Raw genomic sequence first — 20,438 nt, 5'->3', positions numbered from 1 at the left:
GTGGTGTGGCACACCTGTGCTCTCATTGCTGTGAGTTTGAGATCAGCCTGGGCTACATAGTGAGTTCAAGACCAACCTAAACTACATAGCAAGACTCTGTCTCCAAAAACTCAAAAAATAAATAAAAGAAAAGTGATCAGACAGGCAGCCTGAAACTAATAAGGTACTGGAGATGAGAGGACTAGGTATAATCTAATAACTACTGAAAATATTTAAAGAATAATTATAAGAACTATGTATAGTTCCAGAGATGAAAGTTTTGACTTTGGATAAATTTAAGAAAGTGTTTTCTAATAATTAAAATTATCTGAGAATAAACTAGACTGACCCTAGGGAAAGTATTCAAGATGATGCTTTTCTTCAAGATAATGGCTATTCTTCATGTATACTGTAAATGGGGTGCATGTGTTCGAACTAAGAAGAAATCTAGAGATGACTAAGCAGATCTAGAAAGGGAAAGAAGGTAGGAAAGGGGAAAGGAGGGGAGGAGAAGGGGAAGTAAAGAGGATTCAGATGTGATATGTACACATACCAACCATAAATGTACTGATTTTGTATGGCAAACACATACTAATTAAAAGAAAGGGATAGTTTCTAAAGATAAAAAGTGACAATAAAATAGAAAAGATTTAAAGAAAAGACATATGAAAATTATATAATGCACAACAGTTACCCTTAAAGAATATGTAAAATTAACTATAAATATTAAATAAAATATGGATTATAGAATGTATGTTCTATGGAAACAGGAATCCTACCCCTTTCCCCTTTCCTTTCCTTTTTCAGGGCCTAGAAGACTATGTGATACAGAGTAAAGATTTGATAAATATCTGGTGAAGAGAAAATGGTCCTTGCCCAATATTGTGTTAACTTCCCCATCACCTTGATGTCCTCTTAAGGTTAGGTGAGGTCACAGAACTGGTTCTCTGGGGGCTGCAGATGGAAACATCACATGTCATTTCCCAATCAACTCAAAAGAGAAAACTCACACAAATCCCCAGCTCTCTCTATTGCCACAGTGAGCAAGGTGGACATGGGTTTCAGAACTCGTGAGCAGCGAGTTAGAGCAGAATGCTGTTTCTACAAACCGGTGATGGACACATGTCGTAAGTCAGAAAAATTAAGCCACTGGAACTTCAGGATGTTCTGTACTTTACCATAATCTGTCTACTGTGACTGCAGTTTGAGTATGCCTTATACAAAATGCTTGGGACCAGAAGTTTTAGATTCCTGATTTTTTTTTTCCCCAGTTTGGAACATCTGCACATACATGAGATATCCGGAGGATGGTGCCCAAATCTCTTCCATCCAAGTACTAACGAGGCCCAACCCTGCTTAGCTTCTGAGATCAGATGAGATCGGGCATGTTCAGGGTGGTATGGCCGTGGACAAGGTGCCCAAATCGAAACACAAAATTATTTTATGTTTCATATCCACCTTGTACATATAGTCTGAAGGTAGTTTCATACAATATACTTAATTTTGTGTGGCAAACAATTTGTGTCCACTAAACCATTAGATTTGTGATGTCAGATCAGCACTCAAAACATTTTGGATATTGCAACATTTCAAATTTCAGATTTTTCTGGATTAGTGATGCTTAACCTGAGGTAAAACATAAATGCTATATTAAAGTTAGTATACAGAACATACAATAAACATTTTTTAGTTGGCTTGATAAAGGCTTCATAATGATGATGACAATTGAGTTAAATCTTGAAGATGTGGTATTTCCATAGTTTATTGGGCTATGATTTAGAGAAATTTTTTTTGTGATATAAATCTTTCAACTTTCTGACACAGTTCAAGTGAGCTGGCACTGTTTGTCATGTTTTGTTTACTTTTACATCTCATATAAATATCAAAATGTTAAATAATCCAAAGAAAATGAGCAAGGAAGGGTACTGATCTACAGTGGTTTGAGCAGAGAAATACAGAACAAGGGCTATGGGAGAAGAGCTCAGAGGAGAGGCAGCAGGAAAAAGAAGGAGGAAGCTCCATTTCTTTTTGACTGTTTGACAACACAAATCTTTTTTGCTTGAGGTTTACAAACAACCTTCAAACTAAGAAAATACCGTAAGTACTTTCCTGAAAAATCTGCCTACAAAGTCACATGCTCTGTATTAAATTTTGTTGTTTAAATGACTAATAAGCTCAGAATTAATATAATATATAATAAAATTACAGTAACAAATATAGAAAAACTTTTAAATTAGATACTTTAAAATAAGAGTCAAAATTTCTGTATTGAATTACAGTAACACTGAGCTCACAGAAAGGTAATAAAAATAAAATAAAACTAGAAGGCCTTCTTCTGCCTAAAACAGTTACATTCAATGAGATAAAAAGTCTAAAACTACTTTCAATCTGGGCTAAGAGACGAAGAGACCGAAGAAGCCATCTACTCAGCTCCAATCCAATACGGGAATCCATGTACACCTTTTATAATAATTACAATTTAACCTAAGTACTTTGATAGGGTGTTTGAGATCAGATAGTTTACATATTCATTACAAAATCTAGTTACCCGGCTGCTGGGAAATGTATTACTTTTTGAGCTTTTATAGTTTTATGTTAATATTTCTTGGCATATGCTTTCAGCTTCACTCCTACCCAGAACGAGTTGTGCGTCACTCTGGGCGCAGTACTTCACTCATCTGAATATTTCTATGTACAAAATATGCAACCAGTGAGTCTATATATCTTTAACATCCTACCTAATCAGCATTGTGGCTTTTTATCTTTTCTATACCTAGCAACAAAACTTGAAAATCCTACTTTATGTTGTGTCTTTGGATCGGAGTACTGATGTCTTAAATCCTCCTTCCAGAGTGCAGCAGTATGGAATTTTTGTCTTATATTGTGAGGTTTTTCCAGTTTTCTTGCATCCTTTTGTCCTCAAGTAGCAGTAGAGTTTCAGCCTTATAAAAACTGAGAACAGTTTCTGTCCCTTCTCATTTGTTTATATATTTTCTATATAAAATCCAGGGGTCTGGAAAGTTTTTTAAAGTTTTAATGTACTAAAAGTAAGCTGCCTCATCCCTTGGGAAATCTGTATTTAACTCTGAGTAGAAGGGCAGGCAATTCAGCTTACAACAAATGCCTCCTAGCCTTTTAGAAGCTTTTTTTCCTGGTAATTAGCTGTGAAGGTTTTGTTTGTTTAGTTTCTGACAGAGGCCTAGCAAGGAGAGGCAGAAGGGTAGAAAGGAGAGCTCTGATTAGAAGGAGGGGTGACCTCCTAACTTGTCCACAGTTGTAGTCTCCATGCGAGAAGCTTCTTGGGAGAAGTTTCCATTTAGAGTCAGTTTCATACAGACTGTAGTACTCCTTTACAATCTTAGGCAACATTTTTTAAAGGTGAAAATCAGAGCAATCCAGAGAAGAATCCTCTCTTTACATAGCTGCTGCTTTTATGCAACCTATAAACCTTGATGGTGGTAAGGATATGCACACTGGAAATTTCTTAGAATAAGTTTCATTTTCACAGTCTTCATGTTATATCAGCTTGGTAGTGAGAAACAACGAGTCTAGAACTTAACAATGTGAAGAAATTACAACTTTGGGCAATGGTTTTTATAGGTTACAATGCTGAAAAATGTAACAACATATCGGGTAGATAGAAATGTGAATAGTGAATTCCCAGAAAATCAAACTAATAAGCAAATACATAGTTTCTCAGTACTTCAGATCTATTTCATCTCTGAAGAACACAGAACTGTGATTATATGGCTTAAATTAGGACTCACTCGACATTATTTGGCACTTTCAGATCTTATATGAGAAATGAGATTAACAATCTAAATTATTGCTGGGTGTGGTGGCAAATTCCTGTAATCCCCCAGCATTTGCGGATGCTGAGGCAGGAGGATCACTGTGAGTTTGAGGCCAGCCTGGTCTACACAGTGAAATCCAGTCTCACCCCCTTCCCAAACTAAATTATTGTGGCCTAAATGTATGTGGTTCCAACACAGGTAGGCAGTGGTAAAAATAAATTGTTATAAGATTTCAATTTAAATACATAGTATCAATTGTATTTCATCAATTTTTAGCACTTCTATGGCTATAGAACATATGACTGATTTAAAAAGTATGTCAGGACTGGGGGTATGGCTCAATGGTAAAGCACATGCTTAGCGTGTACAAGGCACTGAGTTTAACACACACACATACACACACCCACACACACACACCCACACCCCACACACCCTCCCAGAAGGACAATATGGTTATCAGGATAATTTCCAGGAGTTACATGCTGACTACAACTGACATGGAGGACTAGGTCATCAGAGAAGCAAAGGTATACTCCCATCAAAATTATCATGCACAGAAACAGATTGGTAAAATGTGAAAGTGTTACAGAAGCTAGACTTGTAATGTTACAGTTACATTCTAGCCTCAAAGCCCCTGCTACAGGGCTTGATATGTTCTAACTCATTTTCTTCTTCTTGCTGATCACCCTCACTTGCATCCTTAGCTATCTGAATACTTTCTGAAGGCCGACCAACTTCCCTGCATGCAGTCACACATTTTACTCCTCGCTCAGCTCTGTCGGCACACCAGCCTTCCATCTAGTTATCAGTTCACAAGTACTCCCTGTATTCTTTTTTGTTAATTTCTAATTAGCTGTTTATTTTTTCTTTTTGTTTTGCCTCTGTGGGTACATGCATGATACTGGTAAACATTTTGCTAAGTATACAGTAGTAATTTCTATACATCTCTTCCTATAATACTGACCTATCTGGAGAATGTTTGATATTATGTTAACATCATCAAATATTTAACAGGAGTCAAGTATAAAAGCTCTGCTATTCTAATTTATTATTTTTATAATTCTCTCATACCTTTTTCAGAGCAAAATATAGGAATAAAACAATGCTGGAAGTGTGAGGAACTTTTCAAAAAGCAAGGAGTTGTATCAGAGAGATACTTTTATATTATACAACTGATCACAGAACCCCTTTGAGGATTTACTGCCCATTTCATAGTCACTGGGTACTTTGTATCTACTACTTCTAACACTGCACACATATTTTTGACAGGTATGTGCGATGGACTTTGCAATGTCATAAATTAACTTTATTCTGCATACGTGTTCTTTGCAGACTACTCAAATCAGCTTACAATATGAACTCCTAAATGGATAGACTCAGAACACAGAAATAGATGACAACATATCCTCTTTTTTTTAAAGTGTCTTTTTCAGCCTCAGCACAGTCTGATTGCATGGAAAATACAGTATCTATGAAAGTATCTTTGTATATGACCTACAGCACAAAGTGGACCGCTTTTAAGACTCCACTCAAGTGTCTCCTCTTTTTAGTTTTCCTTGGTCGTGCTAAATGGAGTCAACCTTACTTCTCTGAACATCTACAGAATCACTGTCTCTACTACACATGTGACTCCTTGTTCCATACTGTATCACAGTCATTTAATTCATGCATTATAACTGTTACCTGACAGTAATGTGCCTGCCCAGAAGGCACATTATTTTCTAGACTCTTTGTAGTGCCTTGTTTTTGTAAGTATTTAATATATTTTTATTGAACTGGATGGATTATTTTTTTAACCTAGAACCAGAAGAAGCTTTACATATCAAACATTTATATTTATATGATGGTTCTCATTTATGATTTTTTGGTGGAGGAGGACAGAAAAGAATTTAGGCAAACTAAGCAGACAATAAGGAGTTTTCTCAGGAATCTTCGATGCTATATAATACAAGAGAACTTGAGACTATAAGGCGGGTTAAAACTGTTGCTTTTCCCAAACTTACTGGATAACCTTGCATGTACGTGAAGTTCAGTAAAGAAATGGGTATACAGAGGATGAACAGGGAAGACAGAAGTTGGGGTGTTGCGAAGGCAAGATTAGACAACAGATTCTGCTGGCGTGAAGTTCACCTGCTGGAAGCCATCAGAATTTCATTTTTATGTACTTGCACAGGGTATTTGAAGTTCAGTTTTAGATAAATGTTCAAAAAATTCAAGAGACACACCAGTAGTAAAACTGTCTTCACTGATACCTGTTTATTCATTGTATGTTTGTAAGAGCTGGTTGTGTTAGTTCTTAATCCTACAGGTGTCAGTTATACTTGTTACTGTAATAATATGAGCCAATTAAATATTTTGTAAAATAATAAAATATTAGTAAAAAAATGAGTTGTTTCTATGAAACTCAAGCTTAATGCTTTGGGAAACTCAAAATAAAGAGCTGCTAAAAATGTTGCTCACAGATGTAAAAGACTAGGGAAAATCATAAAACTCTGTAAGTATTACACAATAATATTGCTTCACCACAGATTAGGCTGATTCTTCTTTAAAAAGATTTCCAAGCTTCTCACTACGACTATAGGTATAGTAGTTTATGCAAGAAAGAAGATCAGGAACTCTAATGAGTAGACTCCTATTTAAAAATACAACAATGGCTTCATATTATAAGAGTGGTAAATACATATAATGTATGTTTAAAAAGTTTAGGCTCTATGTATCATTTTTTATTTTGAGGTCTTTAGGAGGGCCCATTTCTGACTACTATACCAATTAACAATCCTGTTTGCTTCAGGTTAAAAGGTCTAAGTTTCACAACTATCTTATTTAGGAAGATCCCTTATAGAAATATCACACAAACACATAAAATTCACATTACATGATTTTATCAAAGATAAAATAATATGAAGGTCACGAAAGACAGGAGAAAAAAGCAAATGAAAATCTAAACCTAACAGAAACTATTCAGTATTGTTTTGCTGTCTTTCATATGCTATATGTTTATAAATCTAAAACACTTCAACTATTATAACTTGTACCAGAAAGAAGCTATTATAACATTATTTTGCTAGTGACCACCACAAAAACTAATCTTATGGTTCCAAAGCAGAATTAAAATATCAAGTATTTGTATAAGAAAAAGGAAAAATCACCCTTTTCTTCTTATAATGCTTTTATCAGGAAGAAATAATTAGAACAAAATTTTAAAATTAGGTTTATAAGGACTTGAAAGTCTAATGCCTAAATACCTAAAAACTGAGAGGCAATATGCACCATAATGTAAGTAAAAACCTTAAAAGTCAAATTGATCAAATTATTTAAATAAGAGTTTCTAAAGAGACCAAAGAAGTTCGGTAAATTTTCTTATTTTTGTATCTTTTCTAAAAATTTATGCTGAAGCAAAAGAGTCATAGGGCTGGATACCACAAGCAGATAGAAATATGTTAATTTTACCACATAAACTTTATTTTAAATTACTTAGGTTAAAATTACAAATAAGTGTTTAAGATTGACATTTTATGTTGTATTCTATTTATACTATCTCATGATTATATTTTTAAATTCATCTGTTCTCTCATTTGCGTATTGCAGATTCTAGCACTGGCCAAAAATAGACTTCAAAAAAATGAAAATCTGTCCTAGAAATATTTCTGTCATATTTTCTTACAAACATATAGTATGATTAAATATACTCTCTCTCTCTTATTGTTCTACTGATATAGTGCATAAGAACTTGGATTTTGCTCAAATAAATGTCATGTTCACCAACTTAAAAACCAAGGTTTCTAAATTACTAACATACTTCAATTTTTCTTTATTAACTAAACAAAATGTAAGACTGTAAGAAATAACTATTAACATGAATTATTTTGAGGAAAAAACTGATAAATAATTTCCTAAAGGCTAGACAGAAGCATGTTGGTACATTTTATTTCTTCAAATATGATTTACATTATGAGAAGAAAAACAAAAACAGGGTGCAGAAGTTGAGGTCTTTCGTTCCCATAAATGGTTATGAAAAACAGCTCTGATACATGAATACAAAGTGGGCAGGACTGGTTCTCTGGCTTATTAGCACTTATTTTCTGAAATAAAACATTGCTCCTTCAAAACTATAATCACAAAGAACCTCAAAGTCTGTACATCAAAAAGTATATTTACTTTCAAATATTATGTTTATATGTTGGGAATTTTCTAACTAGATAAATGATTGAGTTAGCAAAGCAATAATTTAGTAAACTATACTTGGTATGGTGCGCATAAAAGAATGGAAAATTGCCATATAAATATATGTACCCATATTTTATTGCTTGATCAAGACTAACTTGAAACAGAAAGTCTGATTACCTGTGGAAGACAAAATGTCTTCACTCCTCTTAAACTTGTACATAAATTGAAAGCACTATATACTTTTGCATAATTATACAGAAGCTCACATAAAAAATGTTTTTCTTTTTAACATTATGTACTTAAATGCTATTAAAACAACAGGTGACAAGCTACTTGAGTCTGGCTCCTTTTTACTAGTTATGCCTTTAAAGACAAACGAAACTTTTACTGCTTTTATGTCTGTCCTCAAAACAGCTTTTTTTTTTTTTTCCAGTGTCTTGGAATTCTGAGGTATTTTAATAGCAAAATAGGATAATTGTAGGAATAGGTATGTAAATAATCTTAGAATCCAAATTAGACTTAACTTATAAAAGTACTTGATTTAAATTCAACCAACATTATGAAGTATACACTGGGTATCAGCATTCAGAAAGCAGACATGGGCATAAATTATTTAATGAATAATTAACAATGAAAGCATCTAATATTATATGAAAGAAGTACATTTTACCTGGATTAGATGAGGCAATGCTTTTAGCGTAAGGCAAAACCAAATTCCCAGCTTGCATGGAAGCAAATCATGCCATTGTGGTTTTATCAGTAATCTAAAAGGGTAGGGAAACCCAAACAACAAATCAGCAAAATATTCTAAGTTGGAAAACCAAGTGTTTTTAGCTCATGAATTCTTTTGAATACCTATTTCACAACCAACAAACTATGAAGTATTCAGTGAAATATTTATGACAGTTATCACTTAATCTGATTTAATTTTTCATGAAATACAGCAGTTACAACAAAGGCAATATATAGAGCAAGTAATAGCTTATAGGCTAAAATTTTGGGAAAGGAGGCTCTCAGTCAAGTTCCAAAGATGAAGATGCAAAATTTCTCTTTCTAATCTCGGCTTTTCATCACTTCTACAAAACAAGTTCTTAAACCTCATGATCACTTCAGCTATTAAAGACTAACATCGTCAGAGTGTTCAAGTGCTGACAACCAGATATGAAGACTGTAGCATAAACAAACCAATACATAAAAATCAATGTCATTTGCAGTTCACTGAAGCATTACTCACTGATGTCATCAGAATAGAAGACAGGCAGAATAGTCTCTGCTCTCTGTCCCACATTGATCCAGTTTGTGCCCTGCTGTGTGAACTATTTAAACCCTTTATTTCTTTCTAGGAATCAATAGAAGAAATGGTGGTATCTTTCTGAGTGTACAGCGTATCACTGCCTCTGTACACACTGTCACTTCTCAGCTAAGGGATTCTTCTAGTAATCATTTTTTTTCTAAAGTTCCAGTATAAAACCTCAAGCTACAAGTAACCAAAATTTTATATCATTTAAATATATATATACACACATATATATATAAACATTTTATGAGAGAAAAATTCTAGGAATTTTACTTAAGATTAGCATTTATCTTATAAACTATGGTACATTAGTCTTTATATACTATAGATGTAATGAGAACACATCTGCAACGAATGTACATATAAAGATACTTTACAAATTTCAAATCATAAATTTTTATTTACTCCACCTTTCATTTTTTTCTGAAGCGCCCAGTTTTGATACGTCCACACTCTTGCCTCCCATTCTTTTTTTCTTTTCTCTCTTTTTTCTACTAAGCAGTTCATCCTTAATGTGGAAAGAATCACGGCTACAGGTTATCATTAAACATGTGCTCTTCAAATGTTATCAAGATTCTTCTGTGAAGGGTAAACACTTTAGAGGAACATTTATGCAAATGTATGTATGGTCCAACATGATTAAGTAAAATCATCAATCTTTCACAGTAACTGTTGCCATGGTATCCAGGCCTTAAACACACATGAAGTTCAGCACTGTCAGTCATGTGCATCTCCATAGCAATCAAAGTTTTCTAAGAGAAAGCATTCAACTTACTTTTTCTCATTCATGCAACTTTAATAATGTCACTTCAAAAGGAATAAGAAAACAGATGCTAATTCATGAACACTGATAAATGTGTTTATCTTTACACAAATAAATATCAAACAGAAACAGAATAAACTACATAGCAGCATATTAGATCAAGAAAAGTATAATTTTTTAACTAAACTGTTCTCCAAAGGTGTACAATATATTCATTTCAAATCTTATTTAATTGAAATGTCTTTTTAAAAGCAAATATTATATGAGGGTCTGTGACAAAAAATTTCTAAATGAGTCATATTAATAATTATATGTGGAAGGTGATAACTAAGAAAACATGGTTCTACTTTCTAATTTTCAGCTAAATAGCTGGACTTTCACAAAATTTTATAACAAAATTAAATGCCATATTCTTAAAAAGAAGAATATTTTGGTTTTTTTGAGTTAAGAGATAAACACTATTGAATATAAAAAACTATTCAACTGAAGAGTATATGTAGAGAAATAGAAATTTTTATCACTTGAGAAATAAACGTCTTACATTCCATATAAAATGAAGGAGGCAAAATCATTTGATTTATCACCAATACTTACCAGTTGTTTTTCCAGGTAGATTGACCAAACCACAGCGTAATGACCCACTGTGAGAATAATGAACAAGAGTAATGCCAGCTCAGCATTGCTCATTTTTCTCACCCTCCTGTAGTAGAATACAGGCTGTCGCCAATCTGGAAGTCCATTGATCAGAATATCATCATACCTACAGTAGCAAATATAACAGTTTTTCATGGGGAGTTTAAAATAAAAGACAACAACAAAAATTTTGTACTATATTTTCAAAGAGGAAAGAGAAAATTTCTCCCAAAGAGTAACATTTATGTAGATTACCAGCACTGTACTATATAGTAAATTCAAAGCACATATGTGGCCCACCTTTCAAAAAAGTACGTAGTGATATGGTGGATCCCAGATCACTTACAGATGTGACCCTGCCATGACACCTTAACAAAGGAACTACCTATGATCTACCTGTCTACCACTCTGCAGGAGAAAACCCTACCACAGAGTTAGCAATGAAAGGAAGTACTCAACAGGAGAAAAAGCAAGACCAGAGCTATTTGATACCATGAATTACACATTACCTGGACCAAATTCAGGATTCAAATTTTAGTCAGTGCTTCTATTTCTACTCTCATAATATGGTGGTTCCGGGTTGAAATATTTATACACATTATTTTTTTCAAAGCTTATTCATGAAGTAAAAGCCTTTTGATTTTGTATTGTTTTTGTATTGTTTTCCTTTAGAAAACAAAAAATTCCAAAACTAGAAAAGGATGAAGAAACATCTAATGCTTATGCCATATTTCTCAAAGAAATTATCTGTAAATATTTAAGTAGTAATTTCCTCATTTTTGGCTTTTGTTAAAAGGGAAGAATATTAATAAGTAAAAGCTCTAACTGTAATGCATTTTAATTATCTTTCTTGATACCATCAAGCTAGGAAACACTTTAAAAAAAAATTTTAACTGAATTTAAATATACCTGTCAGTTGAGGGAAATATTTTTAAGGTTAAAAATAAAGAGTAACATTTATGATTGTTAAACTCAAAATGGTTACACAAACACTGTATGTTCAACACACACAACCTGTTAATCTTAATTGAATACAACTCATTAAATATTCTAATCACACTATTTCTAGAATTAAATCTTCACTGAAAGGCCTAATTTGGTGCAACACATTGACCAAAATATTTTAATTAAAAATATTCTGAGTTAGTCGCAGGCCTAATTACAGGAATAGAAATAGGGCCTATATTGTCAGGCAGGTCAGTAGAACTCAGTAGTAGGTTTTTCTCAAGTAAATTGACCGATCTAGGAATAATAGCGCAGCTGCTAAACTGCCAGTCTTGACATGTAAATCAATTTAAATGCAACAACTGCAGTAGCTACTTTGATAGTTATTAAATTGATACCTTGGAGATATGCTAAAAAAAATACAGCAGAGGTTTATTACAGGCAACTTCTTTTTTCAGTAGAAAAACACTGGTTATTAATGCAAAATATATTTTATTAGCGAATTTTAAAATGACTTAAATTGACTTAAGTTATTAATAACACTATTAAATCAGAATAACCAAATATTAAAAGCAAAGGACATTAATTAGTACTAAACTCTTAAAAGGCAACCTGTATTTTACAAGAGTCTACAAATTAAAATATGGTTGTGTAGTAACAGGGTCAGACGAAATTTGAAGTTAAATAGTATCCTTTCTCAGCATTTGTAGCAATTCTTGAATAGTAACCTCACCATATCATGCTATGACTTCATTTAAAACTATTACTTTTGTCCTCAAAAATTTCTGTTTCAATCTATCTTTTAAAAACTGGCTATTTAAAAAACTGGCTATTTAAAATTAGACATAGGTAAGTACAAAGGTTTCAGTTAATGTAAGACAAGACTACAACATTTGAATGAAGTCCAATGAATGTTAAATCTCAAATTTATTTTAAATCATTATCCTACTGCAGATCTGAAGGAAAAAAAAAGATGAATATAAAAATTACTAGTTTCAGCAAATCTTTCTCCTAACTTCATGTAAAAAGTATTAATTTTAAAAATCTCAAAGTAAACACAACTACCTAGCAACATTATTAAATATTAAATTTGTTTTGGATCTAAACTGTATCAGAAGAAAGCACAGTTGAGCTTTGTTAAGAAGCTCATCAAATATTTTATCACCATCACTGCTGAAAATGGTATCTGTGAATAGCTACTATTTTTCTACCTCATGTATAAATTGTATTTAGTGCACAACCATTCAAGACTGCAAAACCTCACGTACCAAACACATTAAACAGAACCAGATATTTACCAGGCTATGACTGCCACTCTGAACAACAGTGTCTAAGAATTAAGCTCAGAATCAATGCTCTATTGATTTTACTATCAATGAACATTATGGCTCACACGATTGGCCATTTTAAGGGAAGATAACATCTATTATAGTTTGCTTTTTAGAATATATGCTGTTAAAAGATAAATTATCACTTCCTTGGTGATACACCAAAAAGATAAATACATTAAAATATAGAAACTAAATTCATAAATTATTTAAGAAAAAACACTGTTCTGGGAACAAATAATTTAAAACATCACTTTATTATATTTTGTTAATATTTAAGCACATGTCTGTATCAAAAAACTGAGATAAACTGTGCTTTCCCAGTACCACAAAAATATGTACTATATTCTTAACTATGTGTTAAACTATGTGTTTTTAACAATGTGTTAAGCCCAGATTGAGAATGTATGAATGTATAAATGTGTTATAAGATACTCAGAAGTAAATCTCTATGATGAAAATACCACCAATGAAACAAATCCTCTGCAACTATAAAGGGATTTTCTTAAAAATGAAAACATTAACTGATCAATTCCACACATCTAACATATGGTCTAGCTTATGATTATTTCACTTGATTTTCTTAAAATGTACATACTAAACATACAATAATGGTTGTATAATTATTAATGAGTTCACATTAGAATCTGCATTTCATCAAATATATACAGCCTAATATAAATACTGGAAAAAAGTGAACTTTAAACATTCTGAATTACCAGCATATTTATGTAAATTTAAAATGTAAGCATAATTTAAAATATAAAATAGCAATGAAATAAGTAAAATGGAAAATTTGTGTATTATGAAAATTAATAAATAATTCTACCAGTTGCCAAAATTGTGAATTGTCTGTCATACAAAGCTTGTTAAATGACACTATATGCACTTAGGTAGTATTTTAAACCCTCCAGTAAAAATTCCTTGTAGAAAGATCATAAATAAGAAACAAGACTAAATTAACTGATCTCACATTTTTAAAAAATATACATATATGTCAAAAACTGGGGTACATGGGACTTTATATACCATATTTATTAGGTATCTCCTGTCTCCAAATTAGGGAATGTGCAAAAGTAAGATTTCTTACTCTCATTTTACTGTTTGATTTGAACACATTTGTAACCAAATTTACAATAACATAGTAATGCATTTATAAAAGCTTTTGGTGTTCAAGGCTAATGAACTGTATTTATGAATAAAACATTATTTAGTAAACTAAAAAATATATCTTTTACAAATATAGTAACACATAAAACACAATCAGATTAGCAAAAGAATATTCGTCAAAACTTATCACAGATTTTAGTAAAAGTAAGTATGTTGATATTATTAAAGCATAATCCAGTGTACATATGTAATGACCAGTATTCAATACTTTAAAGTCAGTTCTATACTTTTTGTTTAGAAATTTATGTTGGAACATAGCTGGACTGTTCCATTAACTAAGCAAGCTTGCTCAGGAAGTTTAGGAAAGGCTACTATGCTAGGTTTTCTTACACTAACCAGGAAAACCTGTTAGTTTCGTGCTACAGTCAATGTCTCTGGAGAAAGGGAAGGGCGGTGTTAAAGTTTATTCACAACTGCACTCCTGGGAATCTACCTAAGAGAAGTGAAAACCTATGTCCACACACAGACAGATATGTGAATGTTTATAGCAGCACTGCTCATCATGACCAGAAGGTGTAAACAACCCACTACTCCATCTACTGGTGAACGGATAAACAAATGGTACAGCCACAAAATGAAATGCTATTTAGCAATAAAAAAGAATAGACCACTTCAACAGCCTTCAATATGAATAAGCCTCAAAAACAATATGAAAACGACACACTGCATAATTCCACTTACATGAAAAGTGCAGAAAAGACAAATTTATAGGTACATAAAGTAGCTAAGTGTTTGCTTAGGACAAGGACCAGAGTTGGGGTTGCCTACACATGGGCTTGGGGGAATTTTTTGAAGTGATGGAAATGTTCAAAAGATTGGATTGTGGCAATGTTTTCCATGACTCTGTACATTTACTATAAAATCACTGAATTGTACACTTAACACTTTACTTTTATAGTATGCATTTATACCTAACTAAGTCTGTTACAAAGATAAAACTTTTTCTAAAAGAAAGGTTATCAAGAAAAAAGAAAACCAAAAGGTTATCCAGTTTCTTAGTAAATTTCATTGTTACTTCCCCATCTAACAAAATGTGAATAACACATCTGATTTCAGTGAAAGCACAACTATATAAGGGAAATAAATAGAAAAAATGTCTATACCAACTTTCCAAACTGCAAATTCCTGGAAGGTTACACTTTAAAAGCACTTATCCAGTGAATATTTATGATAAACAATTATGATATTAAAAAGCATTTTTAATACCAATGTAGGACAACATTCTCTTAGAAGACAAAGCTGACTGTGCTCTTTTTTAAAGGAATTAGGAACCTAGGTAACTGTCTGCAGAGACGTCTTTCTCCTATATGTTTAAATACTCACAGGTCACCTGGCCTCAGGCACAGCTTTAGAGGAGTGATTCTCAGCTTGATTAGTTAAGACTTTTGCCTCAAGGAAAACCAGTTACCAAAGAGTTACTTGGGCCTCAAGGGGTATAAATACTACAGCTGTTTGTGTAACTGTCAGATCCATTTTTTTCTACCCACACTCTAAAATAAATGCAGAGGGAACTAATCCTACAGAGATAATATTAGACGAGTCTGTTAAGAAAAAATAATTTATACAGAGGAAGTGATTTGCTCAAAAAAGATCAAAGTAATTTCAGTTAAAAGAAATAAATTGTCACAAAGTTTACTGACTTTTAAAATATCAACAAATAAAAGGACAAAATGTGATGGCAAAGATGATGGAAGACTAAATAAGGCTATCTTTACAGACACATTCCAGATGTGTGAAACAAAACTAGGGGCTCAATGAAAGAAAGCAACTAGAAAATATGCACAGAACGACCAAAACTTCTTTCAACACACTTCTAGGACTCTTTCAACATTATAGATTATCTCAAACCAGAGGAATGTCTGCTATGGTACCTGGACCAATGCCAGCCCTTGTTATAAAGCAAAGAATACTCCAAGAGAATATCTTGAACCCTTGCTTTGCAATTTGACAAACTGAGGTATATTCAAATTAAACAATTACATGAGAATCAAGACTTGTAGCTAACCTTTTAAGATACAGACTAATTTCAGACAATACATTTGAAGAAGGATTCAGAATGCCATGTACAACATTCTGTCCTGAAACTGCCCCATAGATACAGGCTGACTTAAGCTTAAATCTCAAACATCTGGGTTTTTTGCTTTGTTTTATAAGTATTCTTTTACTGTAGAGCAGTATTTTCAAATTTTAGATTGTGGCCACTAGTTTCTTGGGGACCACAACCAACACTGTTTGGGGGAAGGGGAAGAGAAGAAGAAGGAGGAGGAGGGGGAAGAAGAAGAAGAGGAAGAAGAAGGAGGAGAGGAGGAGAAAAAGACTAGACACCAGACTAGAACTATCAGTCTGTTTCATGTGCAATAAATGTTTCGTGAAACTTCTCCTTTCCAGTTTAAGTGAAAATGTATTTCTTACTGTGGGTCTGACTTAAAGAACTTTGAAGCCCCTATAATTGTATCTACATTCCACACATTCTACAGGAGCAAGGGGCCCCTCTGCAATCTCCTCTTCAGGCTCTGGCACTGTGAACTACTCACTAAACATATAGGACCACCCTTCTGAAAGGCACACAGTGGCCTGACAGTGAGGGCTGCCTCCCCCCTCAGGGTTAACCCTAAATACAGAATCACTGCAGCAAGTAAACAAGGGGAAAGAGGCAAAAGAAATCAGAAAGAGGTGACTATTTTGCTTCCTCTCTTCTACAGGTTTATCTGCTTTTTCACAAACTGGGTTAAATCATTTGAGAACGAGGAAACAATCAAGAAAATATACTAACTTGCCTATTGCTAACAGGGTAATTTTAAGGAATAGAGGGGGAAAAAGACCACCAGGCCCAGATAGGAGCTATTACTGACATGGTGAAAAGAATGGACATTTGTTTGAAGTCAAGAGGTATTTGTATTTCCCAGGGCATAAACAGCCATGTTAAAAATCTTATCTAATGAAGCAGAACTTACTAACATTATGACTCATGATCCTAAAGTTTGTAAGTTCTGAATCAACCTACTGAATATTTTCAATAGAAATTAACTCTGCTCTAAACATACATTTGCAAAACATTACATTTCTTGGAAGGAACAAAAATACTAACTTATAAGAAATAAAGTGTTTAATGAGACTTAATTCTTTCCTTTTAAAACTGTGGCACAAAACTATAACATCAATTCAAAAGTGCAAATGAACACTCACCTCTGCCTTCGTTCATCATCCTTTAAAACTTCATAAATGGCCACCAACTAAAATAGAAGCATTACTTTAAAATAAAAATACTCTCAACTATAGGAAATCACATAGGAGCGTGAGGGCTCTACAACGCACGTGTAGAAAATTCTATGTGCCCATATATGCAATAAACCGAGAAAATCTTAGTTATAAGTGATATTTTATGTTTTTGGTAGCATGATAAGAGGTTTAAAAATGCTTGATATCAAAACAAGAATTTGTGAAAGATGCAAAAGTAATAATTTATCTTAAAATATCTCTTAAAAACAAAAATTCAGACAAGGAAATTATGACAGTTATGCCCCTTCAAGAATTTCAAGATTCTAGTTATACAGAACACTAGTAAAAATGAATTTCATTTTAAAAATTGAATTAAAATATGTATATTTGTAGACTATGACTTCATTTTCAGGTAGAAAATGTTCCACATGTAAGTTAATATTTCTACCATAAACATATTTATTAATATAACTGTCACAAAAGTATATATAATAGCATACTTCACTTACTTGTCTAAACTGAGTTTCTGCATTTTCATCTTTATTCTTGTCTGGATGTAAAGTTAGTGAAAGCTTACGATATGCTTTTCTGATGTCTGCAGATGAAGCATCCTGGAGGTGGTAGGGGGAGGGGGAAAATACAAAGCAAACTTTGTCAGAAAAAGAAATTCCCAGAACCTTGTTAAGATCTGAGAAGACAGCCAACCAAGTGCAGGACCCCAGGCAATGTAATTTGAGCAATCAGTCTAACAACCAGGCTATGCAGCTAGTTTGACCCACATGACTGAACAATTATTCAATCTAATCTGGCTCTCCTCTTAACTTTTCATTACCATACAGTCATTTAAAGAAGGCAGCGCTTGGCAAAACTTTCCAAACACTTGCCTTCTTAAAATTAACCAATAAATCTTTTTCAGTAATTAAGAGATCAAAAAGAAACAAATTAAAAATTAATACATCTGTGTGCCTTCAAAGAAGGTCTTATTTATTTGAGAATCTTAAAGCCAATTTCTGAATCCCAAGCTTACCATATGTAGTTTCCTCATTGTTATTTATATTGAATTTACAACATCCAGCAACAGACTACAGAATCTCAATTTCACATGTGAAACAAGTATGCCTATTTGAAGGCAGTTAAATATGCATTTATTAAAAAATACTTATATTTAGAAAATAGTTTTGTTTTTTCATGCTTTAGAGGGTGTCTGTAATGTTTTCCAGTTTTCCCAGTCTGGTTTACAGAAATAAATTTGCCCATTACTCATGTATTATTAATATAATCATTTAAATATATACTAAAGAGACCATTGTGGTTCAGTATTTCAGATTAAGTGGATGTTAAAAACCGTATTTTTCATAACCTAGTGTACAGGTAACAGCAAAGAACTCCATTCTACATGATCAGTATAAAAAGCACAGTAACAAGGAATACACTGTCATGTTGAGATTTAAATCTTTTATCCCCACTAAGTTTAAAAAATATTCCAGTAACATATTCCCAAGGCAAAATATACTAAAATTGCTGATTAGATTTGTCCCTTGTTTGATAGCTGTCCAATTAATTCCTAAACTACTATACTGAAAATGACTAAAAAACCAAACCAACAGAAAATTCAACATACCTGGAATTAAACAGTTGTTAAATAGAGTTAGAGAAAGATAAAATGAGAGTATAATTAGTCTGTCAAGCTTTCTTTGGTAAACCATAATTTTCATTACTAGTTTCCTAGAGCTTCTTGCTCCAGGCTAGTATGCTACCCTAAGGTAGGAATATTTTTGTGACTTATGTAGGGCTGAGGAACTATAAAATTAGCAGAGTATGTTTGGCTAGGTAATACAGTTGTTTTTTAATTCTAATTTGCTTAATAAAACTGATGTCTTTCCTACATTAGACCATATGTGGTAATGCAGTAGAGATTATTTACTGAAAATGTGTGATGACTCTTTTTGTTGAGCAATGAGGTCATGTGTCAAATGAAAAATCATTCAATTGGGTTTTTAATTTTAGATTTCATAAAAATTGGGACTATATCATAGAGAAAATTACTCCAAAAGTAGATTTCTTACAAAATAAGTTTATGTATTTTTATTACAAAATTAATACATGTTCATCATGCAACATCTATGACTTAAGAATGAAAATCATTAATAGTTGTCAAGACATCTCCCTGCTTCCAGTCTTGCCAACCTGACTACAATCCTTAACCTTTTTGCTGTGGTATGCAGCCGAAATATACCTGGCCAAATGGCTCTCCTGCTGCAAACCCTTCAGTAGCTTCCAAGTGCTGCCATCTTTTTCGCCTTATCTCCTGCTATGTTTGCCCTGGTCTCCCAGATCATTACATTTTAGAGTGCACTCTACCACCCTCTGGTGTTGTGCTTCACCTACACACGCCTACCCCTCCTCAACTTGGGCTATCATGAACACTGCCTATTTTCCTCTAGAGAATCTACTCAGCAATTACACCAGTAAACACGATCCTTGGTAGACACAGCTGAAAAGCTTTGAGATTTTTTTCTATCTAAAAAGACATGCTCTAGCTGGGTGTGGTGGCGCATGTCTGTAATCCCAGCATTCAGGAGGCTGAGGCAGGAGGAGTGCTGTGAGTTTGAGACCAGCCTGGGCTACAAAGTTCAAGGCCAGCCTGAACTGCACAGTGAAACCCTGTCTCAAAAAGACAAAAATATAATAAAATAAATTAACATAAAAAGATATGCTCTTGACAAGTTGTAGCTCCAACATGAGCATTAATTTTTCGTACTTAGTGAAAATCTTAACTGATTTTATCCATATAACAAACCTATGACATAAGTACAGTTATTATCAGACCCATTTTACTGATATGGTAAGTGAAGCAGAGAAAGGTAATTTGTTCAAATTCATACTATCTTGCACATAGGTTAAACAGAATTGAAACAGAAGTTTGTTGCCTCAGAATCAGATCCTTGTTGGCTGTTTAGTTTTACATTTCAATTGAGTAACTTGACAAATGGGAATGATGTGGGAGTAACTACTACATTCTTACTGATCTGACCAACTATAGGAAATGTTTGTGTAATTACAGTGTGAATACACTCAACTAAAGTTTCCTTTTTTTTTTTTTTTTTTTTTTTTTGAGACAGGGTCTCGCTATGTGATTCAGG

General features: G+C 33.1%; 1 protein-coding gene across 1 annotated transcript in view; it reads right to left on the bottom strand.

Moving 5' to 3' along the window:
* The window catches only part of Dnajc1 (DnaJ (Hsp40) homolog, subfamily C, member 1), a gene marked incomplete in the record, with an annotated part of 181,124 nt that overhangs the window by 91,911 nt on the left and 68,775 nt on the right, over nucleotides 1–20,438 (bottom strand). The window contains 5 exon segments of the mRNA XM_013515403.1: nucleotides 8,611–8,704; nucleotides 9,648–9,745; nucleotides 10,595–10,760; nucleotides 17,263–17,309; nucleotides 17,805–17,906. Of these exon segments, the coding sequence (XP_013370857.1) occupies nucleotides 8,611–8,704; nucleotides 9,648–9,745; nucleotides 10,595–10,760; nucleotides 17,263–17,309; nucleotides 17,805–17,906 (507 nt within the window).

Source organism: Chinchilla lanigera, unplaced genomic scaffold (assembly GCF_000276665.1).
Source record: "Chinchilla lanigera isolate Chin_1 unplaced genomic scaffold, ChiLan1.0 scaffold00028, whole genome shotgun sequence".
Lineage (NCBI taxonomy): Eukaryota > Metazoa > Chordata > Mammalia > Rodentia > Chinchillidae > Chinchilla > Chinchilla lanigera.
The sequence above is the reverse complement of the archived record's forward strand: the minus strand, read 5'-3'. Positions and strand labels throughout refer to the sequence as shown.